This window comes from Cimex lectularius, unplaced genomic scaffold (assembly GCF_000648675.2).
Source record: "Cimex lectularius strain Harlan isolate CLEC.00 unplaced genomic scaffold, Clec_2.1 scaffold93, whole genome shotgun sequence".
NCBI lineage: Eukaryota > Metazoa > Arthropoda > Insecta > Hemiptera > Cimicidae > Cimex > Cimex lectularius.
The window spans coordinates 322850-340080 of record NW_019392669.1 but is presented as its reverse complement, the minus strand read 5'-3'; the positions used below and the strand labels follow the sequence as shown (position 1 = coordinate 340080).

Here is a 17231-nt window from a genome sequence, read left to right as displayed (position 1 = left end):
CCGGCGTCGACATGTGGTCAAAATTCACTCTCTGTGTGCTCCAAGTGAAAAAAAAACTCTTTATTAAGCCTACAGACTGGTGTGCTCTTCTCTTATCTTTACACACAATTTTTAAAACGATAAATGTGAATATCGTTACCCTTCATATGGACACACGAAAAATTGAAGCTCCAAAGGTCGTTCATCCGTCATCCGTGACATCCTAGGAGATCGTCCTAAGCTAGTATTTTTACAGGTTAGAACCGATAATGGGTGGTGGGACATAAAAATAGTTCTCTTTCTATTTTGTAATGGTGAAAATTATATTTCTAGTTTGGTGAATGTTTAACGCTTTGGCCACACCACAAGTCCAAGTCCGAGATATATTTCCACTACATCGTGCAGAAATTTATGCTGTCTGCTATCTGGAAATACACTTCTAAGTTAATAAACGGGCAATTTGTTTAAATTGAACGTACTCGCCGAGAGAGAGATAGAGAGAAGAGGCGAGAGGGAAGAACAGAGAAGAAAAAGAGAGATAGACAGAAGAGAGAGTTTGTGAGAGGGAGGAAGGGCGTGACAGAGGGAGGGAGTGAGGTGGTAGGGAGTGAGAAGGAGGGGTGCAAGAGATAGGGTTGGAGAGACGAGAAAGAAAGAGAAGAGAGGGTATGTGAGAGGGAGTGAGGGAGTGGGGAGGTAGTGAGTAAGAAGGAGGGGAGGCAAGAGACAGCGGTAGAGAGACGAAAGAGAAAGAGAAGAGAGAGTTTGAGAGGAATGGAGGGCGTGACAGAGGGAGGGAGTGAGAAGGAGGGGAGAAAGAAACAGCGGTAGAGAGACGAAAGAGAACGAGAAGAAGGAATTAAAAAGAGAAAGGGAGAGAGAGACATATGCCGAGTTGTGGATATTTGCTTCTCGTAGTCCGCTGGCAATTCCAGGTTTTGCTAATTGCAGTAAATTGCCGGCGGACTCGGGAATAACCGACCCCGGGTGTTGGTATTCAAGGGGCTGACCGCAGTCTAATCCGTCCAGCCACCGAGGTTGTCCCCACCGCAGGGGGGGGGGGCTGTCAACAGCTAGGTTCAATTCAGCACCCGACGCATGCAGAGTTCCAAATCATCACTCCCATTTAAACACTATTCACTCAACCAGGCTGATGGAGCTCTCGACATTCTTCCATTACCCCCCCCACTCATATTACACAGCTAGCCTAATTGAGGGTCGATATTCCGCCATCGGCCCTCTCACATTACACATTCACGTTAATAAATAACTCTCAACACAACCTTTACGCATATTTTATAACTGTCCTAATTGAGGGTCGGTAGAGTAATTGATATTCCGCCATCGACCCTCTCCCACCACACATTCACACTAATAAGTACATTCACTGTCAACACAACCTTTACACATATTTTACAACTATCCTAATTGAAGGTCAGTGAGGTGCTCGATATTCCGCCATCGACCCTCTTACATCACACTAATAAATACATTCACTCTCAACATAACCTGTACACATACTTTACAACTAACCTAATTGAGAGTCGATGGGGTACTAGATATTCCGCCATCGACCCTCTTACATCACACTAATAGATACATTCACTCTCAACATAACCTGTACACATATTTTACAACTAACCTAATTGAGGGTCCATGGGGTACTAGATATTCCGCCATCGACCCTCTCCCACCACACATTCACACTAATAGATACATTCTCTCTCAACATAACCTGTACACATATTTTACAACTAACCTAATTGAGGGTCGATGGGGTACTAGATATTCCGCCATTGACCTCTTACATCACACTAATAAATACATTCACTCTCAACATAACCTGTACACATATTTAACAACTAACCTAATTGAGGGTCGATGCGGTACTAGATATTCCGCCATCGACCCTCTTGCATCACACTAATAGACACATTCACTCTCAACATAACCTGTACACATATTTTACAACTAACCTAATTGAGGGTCGATGTGGTACTAGATGTTCCGCCATCGACCCTCTTACATCACACTAATAGATACATTCTCTCTCAACATAACCTATACACTTATTTTATAACTGACCTAATTGATGGTCGGTAGGATACTCGATATTCCGCCATTTACCCTCTCGATACAAGCTAGGTACAAACAACGATTATTACTATGTACAGTAGAACAACCCCGATTCTTCCATGAATCAGAACAGGAGACCCAAATACTAGCTGCCGAAATATTTCCCGAAACTTCGAAAGTAAATGTTATTAAATCATCCATTATGTTTAATGGTCTGATAGGCCAAATAATTTCTTCCAATTAATCGACCCTCTGACATCACACATTCACGCTAATAAATACATTCACTCTCAACACAAGCTAAGTAAACTATTATTACTATATACAAAAGAACAACCCCGTTCCCTCTCCAGGAATCGCAACTGGTGACCCAATACTCGCTGCCGTGCTCTACGACAATTCTCAAATCGGATGGCATTCCTGCTCGCTCTCTGATGAAGTCGAGGAATTGCACCGTTCAGTTAGGTGGGACGAGAGAGAGAGAGAGAGAGAGAGAGAGAGAGAGAGAGAGAGAGAGAGAAAGAGAGAAAGAAAAAAAAAGAAAGAAAAAACAAAAACATGAACATTTTTTCATTTTTTTAAATATTACAATTAATTAAGGTTTTTTAGTTGAGATAAAAAAGTCAATGGCACGAGCGGGATTCGAACCCATGATCTTCGACTAGATACGCCGCTGCTCTACCACTTGAGCTATCGTGACCTCGCTCCACTCGGACAACAACCCCACCTTTTGAATTTTCCCTCCTTTTTTGCCATTTTTCAATGCCATTTTTTGATAGAGCAGCGGTATATCTAGCCGAAGATCGTGGGTTCGAATCCCGCTCGTGCCATTGACGTTTTTATCTCAACTAAAAACCTTAATTAATTGTAATATATTAATTGGTCAAGCGGACCACGAAATTAGTGAATTTTTTTAACGCTTGCTCTTGAGTGAGATCCTTTGTTCCTAGACCATGTAGTTATGCTATGAATTTTTTTTAAAAATTACCAATATTAACTCTAAACCATAATACAACAAAGATCCTTTGAGACGGTTTGAATTTTCGACGTTCACCTTTCAAGAAGCTTAAGAACGGAAATCCTTGAGGTTTCGGCTTGATTGAGATGGAGCGACAATTGAGAAAGGATGAAAAGGATCATTATTGATTTAATTTAAAAATAAGTCGGGGGGGCGAGTAATAATAGGACATCTCGGAATCTTTAAAATGAGAGGGCCCGGAGGAGTGGTCGTCCTTCGGAGGTCCGAGTGACACTCCCAGGGGCTCATCTTCAGCGAGGACTCGTTTCGGCATGGGCTTGCCACAGGTCATGGACACGACGACGTCCCGTTCTTTTACAGTTACCTGTTTACAGATCCGCGATAACGATACTCCGAAGAAAAGAGATGAGGTTGCGAATAGTTCAAATGGTTTCCATGAAACACGGTGTTTATACAATTTCCAGTTGAATTACATAGGTGGCACCCTGTTTTCGACCAATTATTTGTTACAGTCACGAATTATTTCTTGCCATTGCGTGACTCTTCTAATTTTTTATTCTTTCTGATGCAGATCTTTGCTGGCTCTCTCGTTGGTCTCAAGTCCAACGTTAAGGTGCGTGGTAAACCTAGTGCACGTTGACCGTTTGTGAGCACCGCTTTGCCTTTGCCCCCCCCCCCGTGCACAATTTTTTAGGTTTTTGTTTGTTTGTTGTATTTTTTATGTTGATTTAATTTTTATTTTATTTTTGCTGTTTCCAAAACCGCTTGAGCATCTGCTAGTGTGCTACAATGTGATTTGGATTGATACATACAAAAATGTACTAATTTTTAAGGTAGTATTGCCTGCTTTTTATATATTAAGTTTGTTTAATTTTTTTTATTGATGCAACCAAGCTACATTTTTCGTCTTCCGTTAGTTATTTTACAATGAAGAAGGTCAACCTACACCTTTCAAATCTTGCAAAACAATTATATAAATTAGTCGATCAAACTAAAGAATTTTCAATACTTCCGAGATATTTTCAGCTTTTCGTGAAATAGTTTTGCTGGAAAAAACAAAAATTTCACATCTTGAGAGAGATTTTTGGACCAGAGACGACCAACCTAGAAGTTTCATTTCTTCTGAGATATTTAGTATCTAGTACTCAACTTTTGCATCTAGTAGAAGACCAAGTTTATCAAGTTTCGATTTCTTGTGGTCGATTATTTTGTTCAAAACGTTTCAGTACTTGTAGCATAATTTGTATAGAATATTACTAAATGAAAAAAATGTTTGTTCTTGCGAGATCGATATTTTGTATAGGGGACGAGGAAAGTTTCACAAAATTTCAGTATTTGTGAGATTCTTAGTATATTTTTTTAAAGGTTTTACCTTTAGTGTGATAGTATCTTAGACAATGTTCAAGTTTCACTTTTTTGTGAAATATCATTTGGAGGAAACTACTAGTATAAAAAGTTTCCTAGTATAAAGTTTTAGTTTTTGTAAGACAAAGTTCCAATTTCACCTTTGTGAGTTATCTTTTGTTGGAAATGATGAAACAAGGCAGAGGTAACAGAAGTTTTAGGTTTTGTAACAGTGATATCTTTTGTACAAGAGACGAAAAGTAATATAGAGGGTTAAACTTTTGTGAGATAATTAGTATCTTAGACAATGTTCAAGTTTCACTTTTTGTGAAATTTCGTTGGTAGGCAACTACTAGCATAAAATGTTTTTAGTTTTTCTGAGCTATTTTCAATCAGAGACGATCAATTTATAAATTTCAGTTCTTATGAGATATTTAGTATCTTCTCTTTATCAAGGTTGATTTTTTCTGAGAATTATTTTGTAGAAAACTCTAGCTTCTAGTAAAATAGGAACATAGGAAACCATAAAATCAAATACGTTTGTTTTTTGTTTTTTTTTTGGACAGAGGCAACAGAAAATTAAAGTTTTGTAAATGGTGAGATATTTTGTATAGATGACAAAAATGTAGAGGTTTTTACCTTTTGAGTGATAGTATCTTAGACAAAGTTCAAGTTTCACTTTTTGTGAAATTTTGTGAAACTACTAGCAAAAAATGTTTTCAGGAGGTATCAGTCAGAAACCATCAATTTAGAAATTTCAGTTCTTATAGGATATTTTGTATCTTAAATCAAGGTTGATCTTTTGTGAGATTTATTTTGTAGAAAATGACCAACCTCTCGCTTCTAGCAAAATAGTTTGCACAGGAAACCATAAAATCAAATACGATTCTGTTCTTGTAAGGGTTTTTTTTTGCAGAGGCAACAGAAGATTAAGTTTTGTAAACGGTGAGTTATTTTGTATAGAAGACGACAAAAATATAGAGGTTTTTACCTTTTGAGAGATAGTATCTTAGACAAAGTTCAAGTTTCACTTTTTTGGGAAATATCGTTTGTAGAAAACTACCAGTATAAAAAGTTTCCTAGTATAGTTTTACTTTTTGTGAGACAGAGTTCAAATTTCACCTTTGTGAGGTATCTTTTGTTGGAGATGATCCAACGAAAGAAGATTCATTTTTCAAGTTTCACCTCTTGTGAGATATTTAACAACTCGAAAACTTTTAAGTTCGACCTTCTGAAGATATCTTTTGTACGAAACGACCAAACGAAAACCCAATGAGATAGTTTGTTTAGGCGACGACCTATATACAGAGATTTCACATTTTATGAGCTCTTTCTATTTTAGATAAAATTCAAGCTTCACCCTTTGTTAAATATCTTTTCTGGAAAACGACCAAACTAAAGATAGTTCAGCTATTGAAAGATATTGGACAATCTATTATATTTTGTGGTCCCATTGGCCAAGAACTTCTTTCAATTAATTAATTTTCATTTCAACCAATACCTTACATAAAGATTAATTATATTGGACAATGTTCAAGTTTCTCTTTTTGTGGGATATATTTTTTACGACTAATCTAAAGGAATTTCAAATTTTTTTGTATATTTATGGCACTATCGACACGACACGCCAGAATGGCACAATTACACAGAAGACAAACACTTTGAGCTCTGAAGATGATCTCAATAAAGATCGAAACGTTGGCACGATAAAGAAAATGTTTTTCTGAAACCTACATCACACTAGACCGCATGTCACGATTAGTGGTATATTTTGAGAAAAAAGAACCAAAAGAAAAATGAATAAATCACTTCGAAGCTATAAAGGACGAGGCTAAACTAGTTGTTTCACCGGGAATTTTACAACCCGCATCACAGTCTCTAGATTGATTTGGATGGAGTCGGAGGAAAATTATTTTAAAAAAAGCTCATATTTTGTTATAACATTTTTTTAAAAACTAATCCGCATCATTTTAATCAACAGCAATAAGTAAAAATAAGTGCAAAATTCATCATCGACCAGGAAAAGGAAACAAGGAAACCTTCACGGTTCTGGAAAAAAGCGAAGCTTAGAAAAATAGACGTAAGAAGGAAATTATTATTCTTCGGGTATAAAGAAAAACCAAAGCCAGTCATGCAGGGATGCTGCCGCAAGACGGTCGGTTTCACGAAGTTCGGTTATGCAGGTGCTGAAAGGACTGAAGACTTAAAAATTCATAAATAATTCTTTTATAAAACTAGATTTTGAAAAATTTTCCCAGCTCTATGAGTTGTGTGATAGTTTTATTATCGTCCTGATATATTTTTGGTGTTTTAACAGTTCTTTGATGTCTGTGTCGTGTGTATTTTTTCTAGCCGCTATTGATGAACAATCAAAAGTTACAATTTGAAAAGATTTTTTTTTCTTCTATACCTCGCCTTAAGCAGTTGAAACAGGACTTTCCCACTATTTTGTTGTGTAATTGAAATGGAAGGTTTCAGTAAAGAAGATTTAGAATGTCGATCAAATAATTTTATTTTTGGACTTTCCCCTTTAACTCGTTTACATTTTGAGCGATATTTTTTCAAAAATTTTATTTGGTGGTAAGTTAAACCGTTTCTGGCCCACCACCATTTTACGGTCTTCGTACAACTGTATCCGACTTTTTTATTTCTCACCGGCCCAACCTTTACCTCCCGGTATTAAATGTCCGTTTGTTTATTGTTTCTATGAAACAATGGTTTTCGTAATGACACCTACGGAGAAGAAGTTTGAGTTATGCGCAGGTTTCAAAGTCCACAAGGCGTGGGATATGTTAAAATGTTAAATCGTACCATGTCGCGGCAATGGATGATCGGGTACAGCATTAGTAATGATCATCACAATCCTGCCTTTTAAAAGCTTCAACGCATTTACAACGTACTCCCTACAAAAATTGCAGTCCTTTTTACATAATTTTTATCGGAGAATACCAAATTAATTATGTTTCAGGTCTTAGGAGATATTTATTGTATGTATTAATAAATAAAGTATTACAATTATAATTAAATAATAAAGATGCATATTAACAAAAATTAATTACAATTAACCGAAAAGAAATTGTGTCTTACTTCAAGCGACATTGTAACATAGTAGACAAATTTCAATTTTCTCTATTTGTCAATGTTCGACTGTACCAATCTCTTGGGGAAATATTTTGTTTTGACGACGAAACTGAAGCAAATTTGCCTTTTTATTTTGAGAGAGATATTTGTATAGAAGACCAAACTAGACTTTTTTTATTTAGAGAAATTTCTCACGTCAAAAGTTTACTTAATAAAAGAAGTTTCAGTTCTTGTGAGATATTTATTATCCCAGTGAATGAAAGTTTAGTTTTACCACTTATGAGATGGTTTCTACTTGGTTTTAAGATTTGTCTTTTGTTACATATTTTATATCGGTGACAAAGTAAAGTTTCAACTCTTGTGAGATATTTACTATTTTAGACAAAATTCAAATTGCACCTTTTATAGATTGATTTTGTAAATTTTTTTGGTGCAAAGAAAAACCAAAGTTGTCAGATTTGTTTTCTGGGAGATATCTTTTGTAGGAAACGATTTAAAAAAAGAAGTTTCAGTTCTTGTGAGATATTTAGTATTTCAGTGAATCAAAGTTTACTTTTTTACCACTTATGAGATGGTTTCTAGTTGCCTTTAAGGTTTGTCTTTTGTTAGGTATTTTGTATGGAAGATGATGTGAAGTTTCAACTCTTGTTAGATATTTAGTATTTAGACAAAATTCGAGTTTCACTTTGTTTTAGATACATTCTGTAAAATATTTTGGTGTAGAGAAAAACCAAAGTTGGAAGATTTGTCTCCTGTGAGATATCTTTTGTAGGAAACGATTTAAAAAAGAAGTTTCAGTTCTTGTGAGATATTTCGTATCTCAGTGAATCAGAGTTTACTGTTTTTACCACTTATGAGATGGTTTCTAGTTGCCTTTAAGGTTTGTCTTTTGTTAGGTATTTTGTATGGAAGATGATGTGAAGTTTCAACTCTTGTGAGATATTTAGTATTTTAGACAAAAATTCAAATTTCACCATTTTTGAGATACATTTTGTAAATCATTTTGGTGTAGAGAAAAACCAAAGTTGGAAGATTGTCTTTTATGAAATATCTTTTGTAGGAAAATATTTAATTAAGAAGTTTTAGTTCTTGTGAGATATTTAGTATCTCAGTGAATCAAAGTTTACTTTTACCACTTATGAGATGGTTTCTAGTTGGCTTTAAGGTTTGTCTTTTGTTCTATTTTGTATGGAAGATGTAAAGTTTCAACTCTTGTGAGATATTTAGTATTTTAGACAAAATTCAAGTTTCACATTTTGTGAAATATATTTTGTAGGAAAGAGCCAAATGAAAGAAGTTTTGTTTCTAGTGAAATATGTTGCATGAAGATAATAAAGTTCAAAGGTCTCACAACTTGTAAATTATTTTGGGTTAGAGAAAAGTTTTAAGATTTGTCTTTTGTGAGATATCTTTTGTAGGAAACGACACAAAAAATTGTTCAGTTCTTGTGAGATATTTAGTATCTCAGCGAATCAATGTTTACTTAGTTGGCTAGAAGATTGTGATATTTTGTATCGGAGACAAAGTCAATTTTTTCACCTCTTGTGAGATATTTTGTGAATTCAAGTTTCACGTTCTATGGGATATCTTTTGAAGGCAACGCTCCAACAGAAGAAGTTTCAGTTTTTGGAAGGTATTTAGAATATTCGACAATGTTCATATTTCCTCTCTTCTGAGACAATTTGTATAGGAGAATAGCAAAGAAAGGACGTTTCAGTTAAACGTTTTGGATGAAAGACGTTTCCGTTCTTGTATCTTGTAAAAAAACGACAAAATTAATGAAGTTTCATTTTTTGTGAGACATTTAGTATATTAGAAAATGTTTTATCTTTTGTAAAATATTTTGTATCAGAGACAAAGTCAAGTTTCACCTGGCTCTTTTCTATCGTAGGAAACGACCCAACTAAAAAAAATTTCGTTTTTTTAAAATACTTATTATATTTGACAATATAATCACGTTTCATCTCATGTGAGATAATTTGTATTTATGAGGAACAACCAAATAGGATACGAGCAAACTAAAGAAGTTTCAGATTTCATGAGAAATGTAGTATCACAATGTACATGTTTCACCTGGATCTTTTGTAGTAAACAACTAAACTAAAGAAGTTTCAGTTTTGGTGAGATATTCAGTACACTAAATAACGTTCAGGTTTCATATTTGGAGAGCTTTTTAACGAGGAAACAAAAGAAGCTTCAGATTTTATGAGAAATGTGGTGTATTACACAATGTCAAAGTTTCACCTTTTTCGAGATATTTAGTACTGGGAGCGACCAAAAGTTCACACTTATCTTATTTTCCTATTATGTCCTGGCTCAGTACAAGCCGAAAAAAAATTGCCTGAAAGTTGAACGAAATCATAGTTAGTGATGCCTGGATGACGAAGGAAAACTCGGCGTTATTCCGTACCGTCAGCGATTTGTTTCCCCCCCCCTTCTTTATATTCTTACTAAAAACATAAAAGTCTCTTGAACCTTGATGTGATGGTATGTGTTTTTGATATAGTTTATATTGAGATTCGGTATTTTGTATTCTTCAGATTGTTTTCATGCAAAAGATTTGGTAGTATTGTAAAAGTGTTCATTGTTAAATAAACAGTTTTATTGATTCTTTTGTTGATAACTTGGCAGAACATGGTTAAAACTTATGCGAAATCTTATGTTCCCGTCTTTGAATGAAAATTCAACTGTTCGTTTACCTATTTTTTTCTATTCGAGGCGTTGGTGTGTTCGGATAGATTCTCAGGAGGCCAGGTGTGGATGCAGCATAGATCCTTGAATGTCGGCCGCTTCCCCTTTCGGCCCCTCATCGCCATTTCCCTGGATTGCTCCTGAAAACAATCGTCACCGTTGGAAAACAGTTCGTGCTGTCAAACCGAGACTTCTTACAAAGAAGAGCCTGTATAAGGAGTCTTGCTTGCCGTCGAGCCCCTCGGGCAGAGGCACATGGCTCGTCTTCTGCAGAAAGTGCAAAGTATTAAACCGTCAAATTCACTCGAGGGGAAAAGGGCTCACGTACCCTGATGCTCTCTTGAAGCATTTTCCTCGTCAGAGTGAGCAGTTCTTCGATTTTTATGTTTCTCTCTACTTCGCTGTTTTTACCCAAGGCGATCTGGTCCAGGGCAGAAGAAAACAAGACGAAGTTGCAGGAAAAGAAGAAAAGAAGCCATGCCGATGCCATTCCACCATCAGCCTTAAAACCGTGCACATAAAACAACAAATTTTTGTAATATCCAATTCAAAACTTACGTGGTGATCTGAAACAGAAATGACTTTTTTAATAAAGTCTTTCTTTCTATTAAATCCTTAAATCTTTTAAATTTTGCCTTTTCAGACCTTAATTTAGATGGAATCGATCCAAATAGTAAAACCTAAATCTATTTTTTTTATACCAGAGGAAAAATAGATAAATTGTTTATATAATTGAAAGGTTTTTAATATCTATTTGTCTTGATTACTCAAAGTTTCCGATAGAGTCGTCCCAGTTTATTTTTAAGTGGGACAGTTTTTAAATTTTCAAGTTTGATGAAAGCCGTCAAAAAACTTCAAACCTTGTGATCTTCTCCTCTTCGAGTATCGAATTATTGTCAAGCACGCGCGTTAGGTCATCATCGGAAGTCCTTGGAAAAAGATTGCTCGTGATTCACCGGCTCCTCGGGTCGTACTTGACGATCAGCCCTGGGCTATGTTTTACATTTATTATTTCACTATAATTCCCCCAAAGTGAAATAATTCCACCTGAGGAGTGTTGGACTAATGATCTTTTCATATAGATATTTGTGAAAATGATTTTATGACGTATTAATGATGCAGAATGATATACCCACAGTTGTGATAATTATTGTAATGAAAACTAGATGGCACTCCTAACAATTATAACCTTCTCTATTGTTGAGGGATGCTATTTAGATCTCACATCTTAGTCGCCACAATTATGGACATTTTGTCTAAAGAAGCGTGTATTGTTGTGAATGCCAAACGACACCCCATGAACAACTTGGATGGTTAAAATTATTTGACTATAAGTGGTTTAAAGCGACCATCCTTAACCATCCCTTTCGATACGTCCAACAACCAAGAACACCTTGTGCTTATCGATAACTGGTGCGAAAAGCCGAGTACAAGACTGAATGATGAAAAATGTACTCAGTGTACTTTAACAATGACAAAACCAGCCTTGCCAACCATTCAAATCAAATATTTAGGTCTACACCTAGACAAGAGACTGACGAGGACCGTACACGACTTAGGAGACACAAGTTCACACTTGGACAGCTACGAAGACCTCAATGAACGAAATCCGACGTGACCGTCAAACCTAACTAACCTAACCTCATTCAAAGATTTTATTCTGCCAACTTTGGGCATTACTGGAACTATTGGGGTTCTGCCAAGCTATCTAACATTGAGCGCATGCAATAATGAAAAGTCCTCAGACAAATCGCCAAAACTTCTTTCTACATCACTTTCCTCACTACAACTACATTAGTCAACGACCTGATCCGATCCTACTTCCAAAAGTTCCACACCAAGCTGTCGATCCATCCTGACTCTACTGCCCAAGATTTATCTGTATTTTCCCATCCCGAGAATTCGCCACGTTGCTTTAAATGCCCCCCAGACCTCACATCCACAACATCAACATTCTTTTGTCTACTAACTGATCTGCTCCCGATCCCAAAAGTTTCATACCAACCCATCATCTATCTCCGCCAAGTTGATTTTACCGACGATGGACTCAAGACTTCTACGCCCCTTAATCTCTCATATTGAGTGGAGTGCTGGCCATAGTGTCAGTGTTGTGAAGACTTTGGACATACGAAGTGGAACTTGGGGTCTGCCAAGCCATCTAATCGTTCCAATCAAAGTTTTAGACAAATTATCCAAGCTTTCACAATGTTTCATACCGATCTCTCGATCTATCCAAACTCGACCCCTCTGCACCTGATACGCTTCACAAGAGACTTGATCGACGTTGGTTAAAAGAAAACATGGAAATATTAAGGAATATTCATGAAACAATTGCATTGTTCAAATTGAAGACATGACCTTGGGTTTATTGATGTGCTTTCATTTAATTTGAAACTAATCTAGTAGTGATAAGTGAGATTCTGAAATTAGACATTTTATTGTAGGTTAGTTTTGTCTGAATTATCGGTTCTTTCTGTCCAGGACGTTTCTGTCCATGCAGCACGACGAATAGCAGTTGTTGCACATTTGGAGCCTCCTCAACTGTGTGACGATTTTTTTCATCTCTTCCTCGAGCCATTTCTTCCTGTTGAGGCTTTTCATCATGACGCTGTCCCTCCAAGCGGCCCTAGATCTACAAAAAATCTTATGAGATTAAGGCGAATATTGAACAAATTCAATTTATTACCTTTCGATATCGGGCAGTTTGGCCTGTGCGGCCAGTTCGATCGTCTTCCTCGCCAACTCCCTCCTCTTGTAGTCTTGAAATTTAAGCCAGCGGACCAGATCCATCTTGTGGTCCTTTTTCTTCTTCTTAGGATAGCACTTTCTCCACCATCTGGAAGAAAACGGTCCGTTAGCACGAAGATGGTCAAACGTCGCTGGTCAATTCACATGAATTTCATTTCGTAAACCCTGACTGCGATGAAGTAGATGACTGTCACGAGTAGGATGGTCGAAAACGGCTCCTCGAGGTTGAAAGCCCACGAGACGCTTTTTCTCAATTTTCTCTGAGCCCAGTCCGCATCGAAACCTTTTTTGTAAAAGTATTCGTAGATGGTATCGACGTCGAACAAATCATACAGCCACTGTTGCCACATTGAGTAGTCCAATGTCATTTTCCGTCAATATTTTTTTTCTTTTTTTATTTTAAGAAAGAATTTTGAGTTAACATAATTTTTATTTCTAATTCAACCATGTGACTAATCGATTGTTAAGTGAGATGTTTAAACTTGCAAACATTCTACCCATTCGTACTGTTCTTTCGTTAATTTTTAAATTTTGTCTCATACCAAACGTTAATACACAATTTCATCATAAATAAGTTACAAAAATGCCATTTTTTTTAAACGTCTCTGATGAAACTGCCTGGCCACTTTCACTGGTTGCTCTGTGTTTTATTCAGTTCGTCGTACCCCTTTAATAAGTACGTTTGTTCTCTCCGTTTCTGGTTTATTGTGGAATAAACACCAAATTGTTTAAATCTGATATCAGCAATTTTAAGCCAGTATTTTTTACGATGCCTTGCAGAATGCTTACTTATTACCGTCACCTTTTGCAGATGTCCTTACATTTTTATCATTCGAGAGATCTTTGTTTAATTAGCTTTCTCCTAGTTTTCCATTTGTCCATTTTGACCCTGTGCACTGGAACGAGTAGAAATTTTCCATGTTGTCCTTGACCAGGATGTTCAGTTTGTACTAGCCAACACCGGCAGATCTAGAACTCAAGACATACCTCTACCATTCAAACCTGAGCTAAATCTGCAAAAGATATAGATTGCAGTTTGAATTTGGATAAGCGAGACGGTGGTTCAAATCACAGAAAAGAACCAAACTGAAGAACTACGGGGATCAACTTAAACTGGTTTCCAAGACGGAATCGAACGCACTTTTTAACCTGGAAACAAACCGACAGAAACAACAGTCAATGACTAGTCAATAGTCAATGAGTATTCCTAAAAAGAAGGATCGAACAGACTGGGCTAAGGAACTAAGACAATACAATACGCCATAAAGATGAAATGCTTGGGGAACGTAAACCTTACATCAACACTTCCTTGTCTCCTTTAATCATCATCATCATCATTATTATAGAACAAAGATTTCTCGAAGGGAAACGATGGTTTGGACGAAACATACAGTTCACCAGTAAGTCCGAATAGATCTGATGTGTTTTGTTAGCGGTTAGTTTGTTATGTATGCTTAGTTTTGATTTTGGTCCCAGTAGGTGTCTGAGTAGTCATACGTTTTGCTAAGTTCTAGTCATTTTAATCTTGGTTGATGAAGTTATTATCATGTTATTTGTTTGCACTGGTGGGCAGGTTTGACGATGGTTTTTTAGCTCGTTCAACCTGATACGTTGCAATTGCACCAGTCAGTAGGTTGAGATGTTCTTGGATTGCTTCTGTGGCTAGGATACGATTGAAATGTATTGATAAGATGACAATGTCGTCCTTGTAGGATGTGAATTGTGTGTTTGTACGTGTGGGTATGTCAGCAGTGTAGATGGTCTAGAGGATTGGGCCTAGTATACTTCCTTGTAGAACACCAGCACTCATTGGCGTGTTGGATGAAAAATCGTTATTTGATTTGAAGTTTGTACCTCTTCGCGATGGAGCCTCATTATATATATTTTTGTTTAAGTGAATTCGAAACGCCTTTAGATCCAGCAGATTTTCTTTATTTATGTGTGGCCATATATCCGGTGGAATAAAGAGAACCGTTTCAATGAAAATGGAGTGTACCGGATAAGATGCGATTTAGAGCGTTGGGATACGAGTAAGGAAAATATATTTAAAAAAAACGATTGAATAAACACTTCGACATGCTGAAAAGGATAAGAAAAAAAGAAGCCTTGGAAAAGGAAGCAGAAGGAATAAAATATAAAATAAAAAAGGCAAAGGAAAAAAAGAATGAAAATTGAAAATAAATCAGTTGGAAAAGGAATTGTTGTAGAGCTGAATCAAAAACTGAAGCATTACAAGGAAGAATCGAAACTGGCAAACCATGCATCACAAGGCCATAATTTTTCAAGAGAAAACGTAAAAATTCTCTATAAAGAAAATGATAGAAAACTGACGACATAGAGATTTGCTTATCAGATAAAAATAAAAATATACTGAGTTTAAACGACCAGTCTGACATAGAAAATTCACCACCATATAAATACTAGAGAAAGGTGAGTGACGTCACACGTGACAGGTTACATGCATTGAGACGTAGGACGTAAAGGACCAGAGTTGATTTTGATATTGTCAGTTTGAAAAGAACAGTTATTTTTTCACTTCCTTAACGAAGGCTGATGGTGCTTATAAGGTGAGTGAAATAAATAAAAGTCTTGTATAAATAAAAAAAATCTGCTGTAACTCAAAGCGTTTTGAATTTACATAAAAAATAATGATTATTTAGACATCGTGAGATGCGGTCTGGTGTGATGTAGGTTTACAAAAACATTTTCTTTATCGTGCCAACGTTTCGATCTTTATTGAGATCATCTTCAGGGCCTGGGATTTATAAAAATTCTTTAAATTACACAAATACATGTAAGATGTGAACATAAATTTATACAACTACGTGCACAATATAGAAATTTTAGGTTTAATTAAAATATTTGTACTCACTCAAAGTGGTTTTTTTTGTGTGTGTCGATGTGTCACTGCTGTGTGTCGTGTTGAGAGTGTTGAGATATTTTTTTTTTGTGTATATGTTTAGGTTGGGTTGCATTCTATTTAGAAGAATGGTTCAAGTAAAATTAAAATCGGTGTTGTAGCATAGTTTTCTAGGGACTTCTTGTAGTTCCTCAAGAGTGGCACTTAGGGCCTTTTCTTTTGAAAATCTATATAAACGATATCTCTGATTCTCTTCCATCCGTTACGACCCCATTTGTCCCAGATGATTGAAAAATATTCTTAAAAATTAATTTTCTTTCCGATTGTTTACAACTTCAACATGTCTTAATAAAACTTAACAATTGGTGTTCCATGTATGAACATGAATATCCATGTAAAAAGCTTTACTAAGATTATTTTTGAACCTGCTGCTTCAAGCGTTGCTTTTCAACGTGCTTTTCTCTTGCAGCCAAGGATGGGTATGGAAGTTATTTGAAATATAATATTAGTATAGTATAATTAAGAATGTTATTGAAATAAAAGAAGTGAAACTAAAATAATTCACGATCACTCAAGATCACTCAACTAACTACTAAATAACTCGAAATGTTCTACTTTTACTGATAAATACTCACACCCATGCTTGACACTGACTGTCTGGAAGTCTGATTATGGATTTGGCGAGTAGTCTGTCAAGAACGTTAAGCCCATAGTGGTCCTTTTCGTGAATGTATAAAACAGTACGTTCCCGCCAATTCAAAAGTGACACATCCGAAACCGCCTAGCAGGTTTGAGTCCACCACAGTTGTGTCATTTTTCCTGTAGCATCACACATCCGAAATCTTAAAAAAATTTGGTTTTTATAATTTTTTCGACTTGTGTCACTCTTCTTGTGCGAAATGATATGAAATTAACTGAGTAAAAACATAGTTTTAACATATACAAATCAAACGTAAAGCGTCGAGGATCTCGCGGTATCTAGCGGTCGGGTCGAGTGTTAGAAAGTTCAGCCTTTCTCCACAGCACCTCCATCCTCGGCCTATTTATTTCTTTTATTTCTATTTTACTGTTGTTTTAGTACACTGTATTTCACACATATGCCAAACTTTCGACTCTATATTTGGCTTTTCTCAGAGCACTAAAACAACATAAAAACGAAAATTTTACTTATTTACTTTCTTGCATCAGATTTCATAACATAGAAATAATATTTTCATTAAACTTACATGATCGTAATCATCAATAAAAAAATAATGATGTAAGAAACATTGACATTCAAAGATTTCAATTTTTTAAAACACCTCTACACTCTTGTGGTTAGGTATGATGCTCCATAGGAAATAAATTGTCTTTTCAACAATAGGCATTTTATATTATCAGGCACGTTTCGGTCTAATATAGACCATCTTTATTGACTTTTTTATATAAATTGGTTTGACGGGTTTTTACATTTTTATAAGTTCAGTGGATGTC

General features: G+C 36.0%; 3 protein-coding genes across 14 annotated transcripts in view; 1 reads left to right on the top strand and 2 right to left on the bottom strand.

Moving 5' to 3' along the window:
- The window catches only part of LOC106672093 (probable Ras GTPase-activating protein), a 588817-nt gene that overhangs the window by 290038 nt on the left and 281548 nt on the right, over positions 1-17231 (top strand). For 10 of the 12 annotated variants that reach the window (XM_024225219.1, XM_024225218.1, XM_024225217.1 and 7 more), the window contains one exon: positions 3606-3647. The exons of the other annotated variants lie outside the window; for them this stretch is intronic. In XM_024225219.1, the coding sequence (XP_024080987.1) occupies positions 3606-3647 (42 nt within the window). The remainder of the gene's footprint in view (positions 1-3605; positions 3648-17231) is intronic. 12 annotated transcript variants of the gene reach the window in all.
- Positions 10040-10879, bottom strand: LOC106672096. The gene is made up of 4 exons (XM_014403239.1): positions 10709-10879; positions 10479-10652; positions 10349-10417; positions 10040-10290 (listed from the first exon to the last, which is right to left on the bottom strand). Exons 2-4 carry the CDS (start codon positions 10638-10640, stop codon positions 10159-10161), a joined length of 363 nt encoding a protein of 120 aa, XP_014258725.1. The 5' UTR covers positions 10641-10652; positions 10709-10879; the 3' UTR covers positions 10040-10158.
- On the bottom strand, positions 12569-13379 carry LOC106672095. Its single transcript, XM_014403237.1, has 3 exons — positions 13043-13379; positions 12837-12986; positions 12569-12782 (listed from the first exon to the last, which is right to left on the bottom strand). The coding sequence occupies exons 1-3, from the start codon at positions 13264-13266 to the stop codon at positions 12611-12613; spliced, it is 546 nt and encodes a 181-aa protein (XP_014258723.1). The 5' UTR covers positions 13267-13379; the 3' UTR covers positions 12569-12610.

What these genes read in the sequence shown, in the direction of transcription:
- LOC106672096 (XM_014403239.1), bottom strand. Translation starts at nt 10,640, where the DNA reads ATGGCATCGGCATGGCTTCTTTTCTTCTTTTCCTGCAACTTCGTCTTG. An exon ending in TGCTTCAAGAGAGCATCAGG is followed by an intron (nt 10,418 to 10,478) that starts GTACGTGAGCCC and finishes CACTTTCTGCAG; the next exon opens with AAGACGAGCCATGTGCCTCT. An exon ending in CCTTATACAGGCTCTTCTTT is followed by an intron (nt 10,291 to 10,348) that starts GTAAGAAGTCTC and finishes GATTGTTTTCAG; the next exon opens with GAGCAATCCAGGGAAATGGC.
- LOC106672095 (XM_014403237.1), bottom strand. Translation starts at nt 13,266, where the DNA reads ATGACATTGGACTACTCAATGTGGCAACAGTGGCTGTATGATTTGTTC. An exon ending in GTTTACGAAATGAAATTCAT is followed by an intron (nt 12,987 to 13,042) that starts GTGAATTGACCA and finishes GTTTTCTTCCAG; the next exon opens with ATGGTGGAGAAAGTGCTATC. An exon ending in AAACTGCCCGATATCGAAAG is followed by an intron (nt 12,783 to 12,836) that starts GTAATAAATTGA and finishes GATTTTTTGTAG; the next exon opens with ATCTAGGGCCGCTTGGAGGG.